The sequence below is a fragment of the Adelges cooleyi genome, unplaced genomic scaffold (genome assembly GCF_023614345.1).
Source record: "Adelges cooleyi isolate 19-005CV unplaced genomic scaffold, UGA_ACOO_1.1 ACOO_flye_CR_arks_rails_tigmint_CR_PRNA_30, whole genome shotgun sequence".
NCBI lineage: Eukaryota > Metazoa > Arthropoda > Insecta > Hemiptera > Adelgidae > Adelges > Adelges cooleyi.
In genome coordinates, this window is record NW_026095971.1 from 11,302,632 (window position 1) to 11,321,345 (window position 18,714).

Genomic DNA, 18,714 nt, shown 5'->3' on the forward strand with positions numbered 1-18,714 from the left:
TATGTTAGAAAATATGAATTGGTTTTTTTTTATTTGGAGTGGAAATTGTGCGCAACGTAAGTAGTCCATTAATTGAGTACAATTACATATTTTCATATAAAAAAAATAATGAATTGGATCAAATTTTTGACATTAATTAATATATAAATAAAATATAACGAGTTTTTGTATTACTCGTTATATGTACAATATAATTCAATATACCAAAAAATTAAAACTCATTAATATGTTAGAATAAAACCAGTTGTTTTGTCTTCAATGCGCTATGGTTAATTGTTAAAATAAATCGAATATTGGTAGATAATAATCAATGTTTAATAAACATTAAACAAACTTTTGTACATAATATATAACTATATCATATTATAATTATATATTAATATTCACATAGTAATTATATAAATAATAATAAACATATTATGTATTAGCAATAGTGTTATCTACTTCCACTTGTTTTTTTAGGATTTTCAGGTACAAAAATGTGTCTGTTCTAAAAAGCTTATAAATCAATATTATAACATTATGTATAATAGTAATCTATTTGATGATATTTTTATACAATAATATACATACATTTTTTAGCTAATAATATCGTTGATACAAAGAGTTAACAAAACAAAACGTGGATCTTGGTTTAATAAAATTGATATAAACAACTCTGGAGGAACAGTAATTGCCGTACAACAAAATCATAAAACATTAATATGTTTTATAGTACGATTTGCCCTTTTACACACTAAGCCAATTCATCATAATATACATATACACTATTTCACTATATTATAAAACGGCTAGTCTGCATAATTTACATAGTTATTTATTTTATTTATTTATACATATATTTATGAAAAATTCAGTCCGAATGGGTCAAAATGTAGAGACAAGAGAACCGGACGATCACCTAGTAGGCATTCTCTCATACACTTGTGTTTGGTCCAAAATATTCAAAATGCATTAATTTACAACAAATTATATTAAATTAATGTATTTGGCGCTTTAAAGTTTACGGTATATTGTATAATAAAATACTATAAAGGGCTATTGAAAAAAAAACTATACAATAATTTAATTTTTTGGACACATGTATTTAAATGTAGTTTTCTAAAAATAATTGTACTACATACTACGTTTATGGTTTTGCTATAACGTAATTTATTTTTTATTTTTTTGGACACAATAATATCTAAACATTAGCGCTTCACGCTTGTACTTTTTATGTACGTCTTCAACGACTTCATAAATCATTACAACATACCGATATGACGGTATAACATTTAATCGATGCATGTTAATAGTAGTATAAAATAATTACCTTTGGAACAATAGCCTTATTAGGATACATTATTTATTAGTTTATATCTATATAAATAGTAATAGCAATAGTTTTATACATCAAACAAATGTTTTAAACAATTTTTATAAGCAAATTAATGTGATAGCTGCTTTTGAGTTTTTATATTATTACGAATATAAAGAACAAAGTATTTACATAATTATCAATATTGTAAATATAAATTGAATATTTTATTATTATAAGAACACGGTTACGGTCAGGTGAAAATTTTAGTGTAGACGGGTCATAATCTAAAATAGCACCTTCTTTAGTTCTCCATACACTTGTCAATGTTTTTTTTGTGTATAATATTTTGATGTACGCATCAATATTATATTATGACCTAATCATAATTATTTATCAGCAATCTATCAACCAACCACTATAATTTCTAATCCATCCTCTGCTTACCTCTGACTTCTGACATTCATACTGGGAATAAGTACAGCTTTAAATTGGCTACTCGTGCAATGAACTAAAAACGATAGTAATTAAGATCAATTACTTTTATTTATTTATTTTATTTAAATTAACGCCAATCGGCTTTTTACAACACATTACCTTAATTCCGTTATGTACTCTAAATGCACTCACTTGTCGTTCATAAAACAAATATTTTCATTTTATAGTTAACATTTGTTACCATTTTGGCTATTAATTATGTATAACATGACGTGGACAAAAATAAACGAACATTATTTGGACAGCGCAAAGTCATTTGAGAGATAAAGTACGTTTACTGTTTGTTTTGAAAATTAAAAAATACAATTTATTCGTTTCTCCGCTGTGAGTGTTTTTCAATTTTAAACTTTAAAGAAGAAAACTCCTTAGGAATAATATAAATAAACTCTCCGGCTTTGTACGGATTAATTCCAAGTTGGGATTTCTGTTACTGAAAAGAAAAGTTAATGAGACATTATGACAACGACAATGAACTTTTGATAGGCAGAACGTCAACGCTAATAATTAATATATAAAAAAAAAATTAACTTGTCGCTTGTATGTATTGGAAAGAGTAATGAAAATGAAATGCAACTACGTTATTGAAAAAAAAACGAAATGGCTATCGGTAAAACTTCAAAAGAACTCTACTAATAGATAGAAAAAAAACTTTACCTGTACCGAAAAATGCTCTTTCGGCGTCCGAAAACTTGATGGTCTCAAACCATGGTTTGAGCTGTTTTTCTTTAAACTTAATAAGTACGGACTTTTTAAATTACATACGTAGAACAGATTGATTGCAAACGGAAGCGTTGTTCAACAGACAAATGTCCTTACTCTTCAATTTAATAAAGTACCTACCCACACTATTGTTCAGAAAATTATTTTTATTGAAGTAACACAAATAACATCGGTGATTAAGTACACAACTATTCAACCAATACATATATATATATACTGTATACATTTTAGTTATACACTATAGTGTAAATAAATATTCTATGTCCAATATAACGAGGGAAACTTATTTGTTTATTATACAAATAGATATATTTAAAGAAAATTTATGAGTTATTACTTAACAGTTATGTCTATATCAATTAAAACACACATAAACTATAAATTTAACTATACATATTATTGCTTGTTTATTGCACTGCTTGTATACCATTTACAATTCGTAGTAAGCACAAAGCATACACATACAAGTTTGACATCATGGCTGGTTTAGATTTAGTCAACACTCGACTATTATCGTCTAGCCAAACACCCAAAACTAAGCCATATAGTTTGCAACAGACGTCACTTCGATGACCGCCAATAATTTATACATATGAATATTATGATTATTGAATATTGCGTTTTACATAAATAGTTCTTTAATGTGTTAAGATGATAATTATTTTTATAACTTTGCCTAGATTAAAATGTAGATATTATTATTAGTAGTGACACGCCGTTACTAGATTCAGATATCTCTGAAAAAAGTTACAAAACGATAATCGTGTATGTATAATGCCAGGACGGAATACACATACTCGTAACTAAGTTGCAATGGTTTTGAAGCGTTTCTCGCAGTTTTTCTTTGAAAATATTATACATGTCACGCTCGTGTGGTTCATCAAAAGAAAACGTATACATAGACATAGACAAATATAATATTGTTAATGTGTTGCAAAATGTACAAACGTATCCACTAATATTGCGACTATAGACCTCGCCCGGACAACATTTGCTGTGAATCTCTAGGGTTAACCCGCGGCCCAATATCGATCGGCGGTCACCGTTACCAGCATGTCGATCGAGTGGAAATACTTGAATACACATTGTGACTGTACATGGCTTAAGTTTGTTGATTTATTACAAAAATAGGATTACGCACAACGTACCGTAACCCCGACTAAATCTACGCGTGCAACGCGTCTAGTCGTTAGAAAAGCGGTTATTAACGTTAAAAATTAAAAAAAAAAAAGTTAAAAAATCCTAAACGATAATAGTTAATAATTACACAATTTTCATTTGGAGGACTTAGACGGTGGTAGGTAATAATATCAAAACAATAATTATATATATATAAATATATATATACAAATGAGGGTGGGGGATATTATTGTTGTTATTCTTCATGTTTAAGCTGTTGTTTTTTTACACACATTTTTTTTAGAACACAAAAAAACCAACCAGACTCTGAGGTAATCTGGGAACGGGACAGGACATACACAAACGGTTTGGACTAGACTGGAGGCCGAGGCCGGGCGACCGCAGATCATAAGCTGCTGCCAAACTGACTTGATCGGCGCCTATCGCAGTGGTTCAAGTAAGTCTCAGAGTACACACTGCGCGTGCGGTCGTCGTACCGGAGGGACGGCCGGCGAGCATCCAGCGCCTCCAGGTCGGACGGCGGGCTCCGGCATAGGTTGCAAAACGCGCACTGCAACGTGTTCTTGAACGCTTCCCTGAAGTCCCGGTTGAAGTACGCGTAGATCAGAGGGTTCAGCGTCGAGTTGAAGTAGCCGATCCAGAAGAGCACGGCCACCACCGACGACGATATGTTGCACCTTTCGCCGCACAACGTTGTTATCACATACCTGCGCAAAAACAAAAATTGTACTTGGTTTTTTTTTTTAAAAAACACAATAACACTATATCAGGCACCTAAAAAAAACCTAGCTACGCTAATGGAATACAAATGAACGATGAAAGCAAATAAAATACATAGTGAATATCATCGATCCGTATTATTCCGTTTTATCAACATCATTCTAATAATATTATAATATGTACATTTAATATGATCATATAACTATCGCTTTTGAACCGACGACCCTATTATTGTACCATTCCATAAAATAATATTACAATATTCCTATATTTCTGTTGTTTAGTATAATCAACAAAAATGGTATACCTACCTAAATCATTTTCTGATGTCTCCGAAAGCTAAATAAAATGTTGCTATGCTTTTCAAATACCATTTTACTTGAGTTTTTTTTTAACTTTGTATTTATATTATGTAGTCGAAAGTATAAATTGTATGATTTTAATTTTTTATTTATGATTATAGTTTTAAAATAATGACGAAGGAAAATTTCTATTTTAATTAAGCTAAACCTTTTGAAAACCTTTTAAATTTTGTAAAACCCTTTCATAAAATTATCTTGTATACCTATAATAAATTCTACTAAATATGCATATTTAAAGATAGGGCAATATCCCATTTTGGCCATCAAGTTTATTGCGTTTGAATGATTGGAATAAATTTGATTCGATAAACTTGTATTATAATATGATGACATACTTTTTAAGTACTGTTACTGAATGGGGCGAATAAACATTTATACGATGCGTTTTAAACGATTAGCAACTAATTAATTAAAACAACTCCCTTACTAAATAGATGAAATTTGCAATTAAATTAAATGTCATTTAATTATTTTAAAAATCATACTTCATTTGTATTCTAAAACAGAATATAAATAATTACTGTTGATTTCAATGATGGAACATCGTAAATGAATATTTGATTAATCCAAAACTATTTATGTTCATAAATTGATAATAAATAAAAGTAATGACTGTAATTAATAAAAGTAGAATGAAATAAAAAAATATGCTTGGTCATTTATTATTGCAAAATCTGGTTAAACGCAAAACTTTTTTCCTTTTAATAAATATCTTGTTTATAATAATAATTATTTTGATCATTAGGTTGTTTTTGTGATCATTTTTAAACGAAATCAGTGTTTTTATTTTATAAATGACATTTTAGATGCTTGAGCGTAGAAAAAATGCAATTGAACACATTGATATTTGAAGATGAAATGCAACAGCTACCTTACTATTATTATTAACCGTAGACCGTAGTAACAATATTTTAGCAATCGCATATCGCTTTACTTATTATAATACAAATGTACTAATAATTTTGTTTACATTATTCGCCTGACTACATGACGTTTTGTGGTTATGTGTTGAAACGGAAATAATTATTTAACATTAGCAAATGGAATAATCCTTTTGAATAATAATGCTTACTGTTGCACATATAATGCGGCAAGGTGATCTGGAAGTGAATGTCATTTATAATATCATTTAACTACTGATGAGTCATGGTATTACTGTGAACGACAAATGTATTTAATTACTGTAGCTTAGGTCATTGTGTTTCGTAAACAGAGTACACGGTTACTGACATCCAACCAATAACTCATGATTACGATTACATTTAAATGAAAACAACTAATCGAATTGTCCCATATACGGTACATAATATTATAATTATTTTGAAAAGACAATAAGTCATATAAATTCGGATTCAAAATATTCCTACATTATTTTTTTAAAAGGCGGAAGCGAGAAGATCGATTAAAAAACCAACGTTCAAACATTATATAATTATATAAATGAAAATAACTATTTTCGAATATCAATGGTTATATTAAATTTATATAGTTTTTCAGCCAAGGATGCAACCACGAAAGAGCATTTTCATGTCTCGTTGAAGTACAGAATAAATTTAGATTATAGATAATGATATAGTATATTAAGAAGCAGAAACAAGCTAGTATATTTAAACATCAAGTTAAAACATTTAGCTAATATTGTAGTGTTTAATATCTGGCTTAAAACAATTCATAGAGAATTTGGACCCTTAAACTATTTTGAATTTATCATTTAGTTCTAATTTGAACGTACAACATGTCACTTATCTCCTACCCCCATTTCTCACCCCTAACTCTATCCCCAACTTCATTCCCATCCCAACCCCATCTTCATCCCTACCCCATCCCCATTCCCATCTCCACCCCCATCACAATGTGGTAACGCTTATTTCGTTACGCTTTTTTGGTAGCACTAAGTAAATAACACTTTTTTCGGTTATGTGCCAGAGCTAAGACATGAAAATGTCAACAAAAAAAATATTCACCTTATCCCTCAAAACTCACAAGTAGGTTCGGCCACTCTATTTTTTGTTTTACTTTTTGTTCTTTATTGTATCCTAATCTATTATTTACATTTTTATTTCTCCTCAACTTTATTGCCATTTCATACCTGGTTTAACACCTATCGGTCATCGTCTACTTTTTTTTTTTTTTTTTAAATACATACCTTATTTAATAAAAATAATAAAAACGATTTTCTTTTGAATTTCCAGCTATTGGTTGTATCAATCTACCTGTTATTTACTTCTAGTTTTTTTTAAGTAAATGACATTCCAGCTGATTAAACGATTTAATTTGAGATTATTCTATACAGAACAATAGGAAATGTATTTATATGTTTCAAATATTACTATTAACGGTTATAACATATATTTATAATATTTTATAATTGTATGTATACCCATGTTGTCAAGAAGTACTTAGTTCTGTTTGTAGTTTCTGGTTTGCATTTTATGTGACTCACGCTATATAAAATATTATTACAATAAGCCGCTACACAATTGAATAGGTCATTTCAAAAACAACATAAGTCACCGATTTTTCAAAAATGACTTTTTTTCAAATTTGATAATTTTATACATACTTAGTTATGTATTATGTGTGAAAGCTAAATTTTCCAGACTCATATTTAATACAAATGTTGAGAACAAGAAATTAGGATCACTGAAAAAACTAGTTATGAGGTTTTTTGTGGCTAGTGTAAAATTTCAATTTTGTGACTAATAAATTTTTGAAATGACCGATTCAATTGCATTAACAATTTCGTATTTTTTTATCAAGTGAATATCATCATTTATTTCTTTTTTTATAATGAATATTTTTATATAAAAGATTTTTTTACTGAACAAAAAAAAAAGTTAAAAAATTTAACTTTTGATATAAAATTGACCCGAACCACATCTAGGAACGGGTTTAAAAATCTAAAAAAATATCAAAAATTATTTCTTCATCCAAATAATATATTCTCAAGAGAAGAACAAAAAATAATGAATTCATTTTTTTTTAACCACCCTGATGTACATAGCTCTTTTTTTGTATTGTTTATAAAAGATTAAAAAATTAATAATTATATATTAAATATAGGCTCTGGGGGGATCTATTGCCCTCACCCCCCCCCCTTAATTACACCCCTGATGGCATTGTTATTTCTATTGTTAATAGCAGTTATCTATGGACACTAAGACACACTGACAAGAGGTTAGCGGTAAGTACTGATGCAATCAATATCGAACATTAACCTTTTAAACGCTCATATAAGTTGCTGTCCGCTAAAAACTGCTTATAAACTTTTAAAAGCGAATGCTTAAAGTTAGTAGATTGCTAATTAATTGACTTTTGGTGTAGACTTTAACGTACCTTCTTTGCTAGTTGGATAGACTAGGAAAAAGCGGCCATCGATAGGTTAAGACCTAGCGGATCTAGACGAAACGGATAGCTAGCCCGTCATCTACACTAAGTAATCTTAATTTAGGATTTCTAAAATCCCTCTTACTAAAGAACTTCTACAATAGCAATTTTTTTAAGGCGCATTGTATATGTAATTTTTCATTAAACCTTAATATTAAGCCAAAATGTGTACTCTTATAATATAATACAGAAAAGTGGTATCTATTTGGATGTTTTATTTTTTTCCAATTTTTTAACGCATTCGAGCTTATTTTTTTTAAAACCTAAGTTTATAAAAATCATTTAAATGCTTCATAACTAAAGTCCGGATTTATATGTTTTTACATATTGTTACTGAGTATATGCAGTCTTATGAGGGTAAAAAATATGAACGATTCATTCATCACAGAGTTCACAGGAAAAAGTTTTTTTTGCATATTTGAGAATATTTCATGGTTTAGGGAATATTTAGGTTATTTAGCATATTTTGGAATATTTTGCAAATTGTGAGAAAAACATAATAATTTATTTTTATTTTAAAATTATTATAATTAATATTTTCATAAAAAAATACACACAGTGATAGTACTATTAAGTCGCCGCGTCGTGCCGTGCTGTTTACCAAATATGGTGGCTAACCTGCAATACTGCATCGTTTTCATGCTGATAAGAACAACAAAAATTTACAAAATGACCAATAACCTGGTGAAAAGGGTAACATTATAAAAACCAAAGTGACTCAATTATGTGAAAAAAATAAAGGCTACCAAATGTTAGAAAAAGTTGGAAACATTTTATCTGGAAACAATGAAAATCTCCCAGAACACTTCACCCCTAGTGTAGTTGCTGATATGAAGTTTGCTCCTTTAACATCAGTTGATGTTGAACGTTCATTTAGCCTCTACAAACACATTTTAAGCGATAGAAGAACTAACATAAACCCAGAGAATATCGAGAAATACATAATTATTAACTCATATAATAAAATTTAAATAAGTAGTAAGTAATTTAAATTGTACTTCAATTTAATTCAAGTCAGAATTAAATTTAGAAGAATATTTAGTAAATATTAATTTACTACCATAATCATCATACCATGGAAATATATATATCATACCAGGAATATTGTTTTTTTTTTTTTTTTAATATATATTGTTATTTTATATTCAATAAAGGAAATATTGATTTTAATTCATTATTTTTGTTTATTTTTCTAATTTTTAAGAGAATATATGGAGAATATTTGTAGGTTTTTTAGAGAATATTAGAATCATATTTTAGGTGTTTTAAGAGAATATTTATCCGGACCTTATTCATAACATTTACGAGGTACGATCGTGACACAATTTTTAAATTAATTTTAGTTAATTAATCATTTCTATGTGAATAATTGCAACTTTTATAGTTTTTTAATAATTTTTACAATAACATTAAAAACTAAAATTGAAAATTTATTTTTATTCGGTTTTCCGATTTTTGCGAAATAATATGTTATAAACTTATTCTAACATATTATAAACCTATTTTAAGAGTTTATAGCACTTTCCAGAATGTTCTATCATCGTGCAATAAACTTAGACCTATTGATAAAACATTTGTTTTTCTTTGATAATGTAAAGTTTACGGTATATTTCTTAGCGCGTTATTTGGACAGAACCTTCAAATGTAAAACAAGCCAGTTGGACAAATTAAAAATACAGAATGTATGGAGCATACAAGAAGTCGGTCACGGTAGATGTTAAGATTTAATTAGTGCTACTGTTTCTACCTACTGTCTTATGCCTCGGGCTTGTGTATATAAAAATGAATTCGGTTAGGTCATGTAAAAAATAAAAATGATACACAAAAATTCTAAAAATAAAAGTTTGTGTTATCTATGTTTGTCTTCGAAATGATATATTTCTGAATGTATTCTTTACAATGCTAAACTGTTCTCAACACAAATATGCTAAATGAAAAGCCAAAAATTACAACGGAGGATCTCAGTATCCACCTTAACATTTTTAATCTGACTCAAATATATTATACTCCGTTAATAAAAGGGGAGCGCATAATTCCATTAGCTCAAAGACAATAGTTTTTTTTTTAAGATAGAGATTACTGGAAGATTATAAAAATGTGATGCGATTTAAAACGTAATAAAATAAGACTGTTACGGTTTTCAATTTTCAGAATACAGATAATTTAATTATACAACGAATGATTTTTCTGATTAACTGAAATAAACTTGAAGATAAATAAAGCTTGAAAATCCGGTTCTTATCTCATTACCAGCTTCCATTTCTTAAGAATCAGGGTTGTTTATTTAGATACATTTACTGTCGAATTCAATTTATACTAGTCAAATCTAAATTAAACCACTTAACGAGTAATATTTGTATATTATACACATGTCATAATTTAACTATTACACTGTGAAATCTTAATCAGTTTAAAAAAATTCACATTTTTTTATTGTGTTACACATTTTCGACAACGTTTGTTGTATAACAGTTTTAAGCTATGTAATTTTATATTCATTAGCAAATACAAAAATGTTTTTAAATTCAGTTTTCTTTTAGTATTTTTAATAAGAAAGCCAAAAAAAGAACTGATGGTGTATGCAAAGATGTCGTGGAGATTGTATCGAGTGGAGGTTTAAAACAAAGGTGGACAGAAGATTTAAAAATCGAAGCCATAAGACTGTTTTATACTAAACCATTTTTTAGTATAATTTTATGGCATGCATTAAATTATTATTAATAAACAAATTGCATATATGTATGTACACTATTCTAGCACTATTCTAACGCAATACTTTAAAATACTTAAGTTATAACTTCTATAACAATTTAAAAATTTTAAATTGTTAATTTATAAAAGAAAATGCTTGGCTTATTCGTGGCTTTATTACGATCAACTAAAACTTTAGGAACAGTTGAAATCTATTATCAAACGCTTGCTCAAATAATATAGAATAAAAAAACTACAAAAAAACGGCAATATTTAATGTAGGGTAAACAATAAGATTTCTAAGGATTTAGTGTAATCTTAAAACCAACTAAACTTATAAAAATAATTGGCTACAAACAAAATTTGCATAACGCTCGTTGGGAATTTCAATTACACCAAATAAATCTTGTTTTCGAAATTATTCAACAGATGCGATTTTGAACATTAAGCCGCGGTTTGTTTAATTTGCAGTTGTTTGTATTTCGTCTACATACAATTAGATTAAACGAGTTTTAGGATTTTATTAACAGATAATAGTACGACGTGGCATAATATTAGTATTCTGTACGATCGAAATCAATTACTTTATCCTATATTATTATTTTTTAAGTATAAAATAAATTTACCATAGGAAAAAGGGCAGCCAGCAAACGATGAACGTGCCCATGATAATGCCCAGCGTTCTGGCCGCTTTGTGTTCCCGCTTCATCTTTATGATGTTCCTGTTGTCCCTGGACGGGGTGGAATGGGGTTCGGTTGGGGCCGCCAAAGTGGTTCTGGACGATGATCCGTTTACGGCTCCGTTTGGCCGCAACTCGTTCTCCCGGTCTGCCATCTCCCGGTTATAGTTCATCTGGTGGCCACAGCTGATTCTAGCATGGATCTGCTTCTCCTGCCTGTTGGCCTCCTTGAATATCGCGTGGTACGTAAACAGCATTATCGTGCACGGTATCCAAAACGATATCGACGACGACACGATAGCATACATCTTGTTCACCTGAAAAATATAATGTATTTTTGAAAAGATCTGAAATCGTAGGTAGAAATCTTGCGCACAACCAAACCCCAACAATTTTTGTACTCGGCAATCCAATTTTATACATAATATATCCTCAATTGACGGCACCGAAAATTGTACCTATTTAAGAAAAATAATGCTAATGGCTTGTTTGTCAAAGCAGGCTCGTCGATAGTCTTCGTAAAACCGTCAGTTCGAGCTAAGGAGCAAGGCAAATGGCTGGAAAACGCTGCCGGTAGTAGGATCGCAACACCGAGACATAGTTTTTGACCGCGCGTTATCCTTTTAGGTATCTATTCGTGCCGGCGTTTGTTACCAGACGATAAATTACACGTTTTACTCAATTTACTCGACACCACGATCTAGTGTAGAACAGGGAAAATAATAATAATTATAATCGTTGTTGCCGTACAACTGTAAGCCAGCGCCGTAACGTGTTCAATTACTCCGACGCCTTCCGTTTGATAAATACGCGAATTAACGTCGGAATAAATGTTCATCTATCGCGATTTATCTTCCCAACACAAAAGTTCCGATCCCCACAGCGACTTTATTTATTGCCTTGTCCGGCGGACGTTTAACGGTTTGCAAAAGTATCCGAAGAATTGTTGTATAATCCTGTAACTCGGCATTTACCCATCGGAATTACTAACGTTTTACAACTGCTGTTGCTCCTGTTACAGAAAAAGATACATGTTATTCAGAAAACATACACGATTCGGTCGAACCAGACATTGTTATCGCGCTCAAGCATTCCATAAATTGTATCGTTTCGCCAGGCAACCGTGTTCACCACCTAAACCACCAATACGGACTCTGTTCGAAACTGCGGTCCTCTAACTCGGTAACGTTACAAGCTTACATGACATGCTGGCTTCGATTCGTACACGCCTCGTACATTTAATTCCGAATGCAACACATTACTATGCGCAATAATATGCGAATTCACAGAGTTGAACGTTTGGTTAAACTACATTGTGGCGTATCGATTGCCAGTGTCGGCAGAGTAATAAACCGTTTGAAGGGAATTAACTAACACGCGGAAGAGGAGAGCGGTATAGGCTATATGTACAAGGATGTACACGGTGGATAAGAGACATTTGCGGACACTGTATACCGACTTCGGGTTACTACGAATGTTTCATTGATTCCAATCGCTCGACAAACAGTATGGAGTACTCGAGTTCAACATGGTGTTTGTAACCGTAGTCGCCGAGTACACTTCAAAAAAGAGAAAAATGCTGAAATAATAATATTGTTGAAAATGTGACTTAAGTGAACCAAAAAACTATTTCTAAAACATTCAGTCGTTGTCACCTATATTCATAGAATATAGTACGTATTGATACGTTTAGTATTTATACGTATTATGAATTATAATATGAGCTACCAAGTGTGAAATTTAAATATTTTTTAAAATTCATGTGAGCACTAAATAATTGTATGGATACGTTCTCATATGTAAATAAAATGAATATACGACTTATTTAAATAGTCTATACAAACGATATTTTTAAAGTATTAAAATGATAAAATATAATTAGGCGATAAATACAGATAATATTTTATGATGAAGTATAAAACATTTTAGAAAATTATTCAAACGTACAGAACTCATTGAAAATATTACCAAACGACATTTTTTGATAGCTTTAGAGGCGATTAAAAAAATTAACTAAACGTGCTGGGACATTAATTCTGAGGCCAGATTGGGATTCAGTAAAAAAAACATTAATGTGTATTGGTTCTTGTTACAAATTTATATTGTAATGTGTTATTAACTAGTACCGAATATGGTACTCAAAGTGTTAAATACTAATTAAATTTCTACTGTAATAATACAAGTTAACCATAACAGTTTATTGTTTAATTACCTATTTGTTTAATTAACTAAACAACATTTATGTTCTTATACTAGTCACTAGGTGATAATTACAATGTAATGAAAATATATTTTGTGGGTTTGTTATAGAATTAGCTATAGATTGGTCATGTACCAAACAACTTACAAATAATAATACCGAGTACAAATAACATATATACCAGTCATTAACAAAAGAAAGAAGAACACGGTGTAATTTGATTTAATTATGTTTTCATTAAAATTTTCAACTCACGTGTAAATCAAATATCGAAACTCTAATTGATCATTGTTAAATTTATTAAATAAACGTGCACTGGCAACGCGCTTTACATAACAATCATTTATACGATTGTCTAATTGTGAAAGCGTTTTACTATTGAGTTTAATATTGTGCAATAAAAAAGTCTAAAAATAATTTCATTGTGTACTAGTGGATAATGAATATTATGAGTTCTATAAAATTAAAAAAATAATACCAAAATTACTATATTACGCGTTAGCTGGCTGGATTATAGCAAAGATAGAGAAGGCTATATTGGATGATTTCTCAAAATAACTTAATACAAATTATACTACAAAATTGTTTTTTACACAAACGAACAAAAACTGAAATTGGCACAAGATTAATGTAACTCAAATGCGTAATTTTTTTTTTTTTTTTAATGGTATATTTGGGTAATCTTAAATAAAATAATAAAATGTCCACGATTATTTAAATTACATTATAATTTATAACGCGAGAAAAGTCTTTAAGTTGATCAACTCTGAACATTTCATTAGCACAACAATACATTAATAGGTAACAGATATTTCAGCTGTTCTAGAATTAAATATAGTAGTTTTAATAACAAAATTGTTGGTCAGTATTTAAAATTATTTTAAAATTCAATTAGATACTTTGTAAAAATAATACTCTAAGAAGTGCATTTTCACGAAGTTTGTTTAAATTTATCAGCTTATTTAAAATGACCTCATTAAAAGTCTAAAAAAATTAAAACAACTTTTCAGATCTTCACAATATACTATTAGGTACGGCTGTTTTTTCTCTGGCGTTACACAACTCAAGTTATTTTGGTTTGTGTAAAAATAAAACAAACGAATCCTTAAATTGTACAACAATAAATACTAACAATTTCTCATGTATTGAAGTCCGTGTTGTATATTGTCACTTGTCACCCGATAAATTATTCCACAGCCCAATAAATTATACTAAGTTATACCAACAACAAAGATTAGCAAAGACTTTTGCAATTCATAAATTCCTCGTAGAAATGTACATCTCTCACCAACGCAATTTTACGATTGACTTTTTCATCGACTTAGGTCATTATTTTAAGGTTGTGCAAATTATGATGAATTTAACTGAATAAAGTGTTCAATTCGGAAAAATGAACTAAATAATTGATTGTTTAAATAACTCGAATAATGCGAATAACTCGTTGATTCGGCGGATGAATAATGATTATTGAATAATTTGCGAGTACATAACAAATCGTAAATAGAGTAATTATATTATCTGGTAGTCATTATTTGTTATTTATTCTATGAGCCACTCAATGATTAAAATGGACGAGCCTGTGTTGACTTTAGAAGGTAAAATTTTAATTTTAATTTACTATTTGTATTGAAAAATATTATTTAGGCCTTGAATTATTATTAGCTTACACGTTTTAATTTTAAATGAGGCAGCAGATATTTTTAGAGTACTTTAGAGGTTCAATTTTTTAATTTGTTTATATAATCCTTAAACATATCGTTAAACTTTTACTTTTTCCCTAGAAAATAAAATTTACATATACGAAAAAGTTCAATTATAATGCAAGATCGTTTTTATTTGACTGCTCAGCATTAAAAAAACTATTCAACTCTATATTTTACTATCTTACTGGGAAAATAAAAAAATGAAATATCCAAATTTGTTAAGATTTGGCTGTACCTACATAATTCCCCTGCAACTCAAGAATCTGTAGAAAGGGCATTTTCATCTTTAAAATATGTTTTAAATGATCATAGATACAACCTTGGCAATGAAACCCTTGAAAATATTGTGTTAGTTAAATTAAATTAATTTTCTTTGTTAGGTAGTAAGATTATATTAAAATGTTTTGTTAGTAAATTTAACTTAAATTTATAAGTCTCGTAAAGGTTAGCGAATTCGTCCAAAACCCATCTCATCATGATCGCAGAATTTTTTATTAACAAAAATTTGGTTGTTTTTTCATAAAATTGTCTGGGTTAAAAAAATTTAACTGTCACTTATACTATGATATTTTGATTTTACTTATATTAAATTGATATAATAATATCATCATTTGAAATTTAAATTTTAAAAATATTTTAAAATTGTTTTATGTTAAATGCATAGTATAGTAAAATTATTATTAAGTTGTATGTTACATTGAATGGATTAGAAGAGACCGTTGGGAAAGCCTCTCAAAAATATGGATAGATGGTTTTAAATAATACCTCCAGTTCCTAGTTAGTGACTGTGACTAAGGCAAGAAATAAATGTCAGACACAACTTATTTTAAGTGTGACCGAAAATCAGGCGACTGACGGAAGGATAAAGAAGATACACGACGTTATTAAGGAGAAAGTTCCAAGTATACTTACCACCCAGTCACAGTCGTCCGGATGCGCTCTGCGGAAGGCTAGATACTCGTCCGTGGTATACCATCCGAAGAAAATCGGCACGAACGCTATGACGCCGGGGGCCAGCCACGTGATGAGCAATAGAAATGCAACTAGCTGCTTAGTTACCAACACAGGGTACTTGAGTGGCTTGACGATGGCATAGTACCGGTCCACGCTGATGCAACACAGGTGCAATATGGACGCGGTCGAGAAGTAGACGTCACTGGAGTTCCATACGTCACACATGAAGTAGCCGAACATCCATTTGCCACTTATCTGCTTGCTGGCGTTGAACGTCATGGCCACAATTGCAACGAGCATGTCAGCAAAAGCCAGAGAAACGACAAAATAGTTGGTGATTACCCTGAGACGAGGGTGCCTGGCCACAGACACAATTACCAATAGGTTTCCTCCAATCGAGGTCAGTATGATGATGGCCATTATTGACGTTTTTAACGCCACCGTCACGTAGTCAGACCAGTCCATATCACCGGCCACCTAAAACATAATAAACGTGACAACTCAAATATAATTCATATCATGGGAATAATTGTTTGTTTAAATTTAATTTGAGACGTTTTGATTTATTACATTAATTTTCACCTTTATTATAATAATCCATTATATTTGGGCAGCAATCCAAAACTAGAATTTAGGGGTAAGGCGTACATTTTTTTTTTTAAGGAAAACTTTTCATGTTTGGAAATATGCAATTATCTACTCTTGGCTTTTGCGGTAACATATATACCACGCTTTATATTTGATAAATAGTGTGAGTAAAGCTCAATCGTAATCGTTTAGCTAAAAGTAAATACAAGTGGATAGACGTTGGTCCAAACACCAAAGATAAAATTGATTTTTCGTTTTTAATTAATTTCTTTAACAATTCAGTCTTATAAGAAAGTAAAACAAAATTGAAACCTAGTTTGTATTTCTTTATTTTTTCATAACTTTTCAACTTGGATGTAAGGAATATTATTATTGAAAAGTTTTCTCGCAATATCTATATTTTGTCATTTTTGTCTACTAAACTAAATTTGTGTTCTTCTAACAAATAAAATGTATCTTTAACTTGTATAATAACAGTTTGTTAAAAAATAAAGAGCAGCTATTTATATTATATTGAACTACAATAATACAAATTTATTTTTGATAAAAAATGGTTATTAAAATAAATAAAAACATAGAATTCGTGAGAGACGTTTAAGCATTAAGCCCATATTTTGTATTAAAATAATAATTATAATTTAACGATTTTACAATAGTTAATAAAATCAAATGTAATCTTATTGCAATTTGTATTGCATAATTTTAGATATTTTCATACATAGTGCATTGATTAATCTGGTTTAGCTCTAGTAAAATTAATAGTTGTATCGAGCACATTTATATAGAATGGAGAATAAATCTCGAAAAGAGTACCTTTGTCTAATACTCATGAAAGGTTAAAAAAATATTTTTTCGAATAGTGTTCTTGTTATTCGAAAATTTAGAAAAGGGATTTAAGTAATTATTGTAATTGTAATTGTACGTAGAAAAAAAAACAAACATATAAATAAAACAATCAATTTATTTAACATCAATTGCAAGTATGAAAAATATTTGATATTACAATATAAACATTTACATTTATTTTCCTAAGGAGTTTAAGAAGAACCCATTCAAATATCAATAGCTACTCAAACAGTTTAATTTCCGATTTAAAAACATAACATAAAAGATCAAAGAATTTGAGAATTGCTATCAAGTGTACTCACAACTTTATAACGTTTATTTTAAATTTACTATGGCTTATATTACTTTCGTGTGAATCTGACTCGGCACCGTTGACTTGTCAGATATAAGTATATTATATTGATTACTTGTAAGCACTAATGAAATGTAGTCAATATAAAGAAAAGACATGTTCTTTTTAAATTAAAAAAAGTTTTGTCGATAAGAATAAAATTCAACTATTAATTGTGTAGCCAAAAAGAATGGATCTAAGTTACTGGGTAATATGTATTTCTTCTTTACCGAAATATAATAAACATTTTCCGTAAATATATATTACATCTGTCCGGAAGTTCAATATAATTCTTCGTTATTTTTTTCGTTATTTTTTTCGCTATTTTTTTTTAATATTATATTCTTTTAAAAATAAAGATTATTTCCATGGAAAAAAGCAATAATAAAGACATTGGAATTTATATAAAAACGTATTTGTATAGTTTGATGTACAATGGAAAATTTAATCACGAAATGAATGATAGGAAATAAAAAATGTCTTCAGAAATGTGCTAAAATATACATATAATTAAAATTTCTTAAATACCTTGTATTTCTCTACTTGTGACCTTTTATGAAATATGGTCAATAAACACGCTAAATACTTTGGATATTA

At 29.4% G+C, this 18,714-nt stretch overlaps 1 protein-coding gene across 1 annotated transcript in view; it reads right to left on the reverse strand.

The window, feature by feature from the left end:
* Positions 1-458: 458 nt before the first annotated feature.
* Positions 459-18,714, reverse strand: part of LOC126838206 (octopamine receptor beta-2R-like) — a 139,988-nt gene continuing 121,732 nt past the window's right edge. The window contains exons 7-9 of the mRNA XM_050572406.1: positions 16,311-16,829; positions 11,442-11,812; positions 459-4,362 (exon numbers count right to left, since the gene is read on the reverse strand). Coding sequence (XP_050428363.1) covers positions 4,041-4,362; positions 11,442-11,812; positions 16,311-16,829 — 1,212 coding nt within the window. The 3' untranslated portion in view covers positions 459-4,040. The remainder of the gene's footprint in view (positions 4,363-11,441; positions 11,813-16,310; positions 16,830-18,714) is intronic.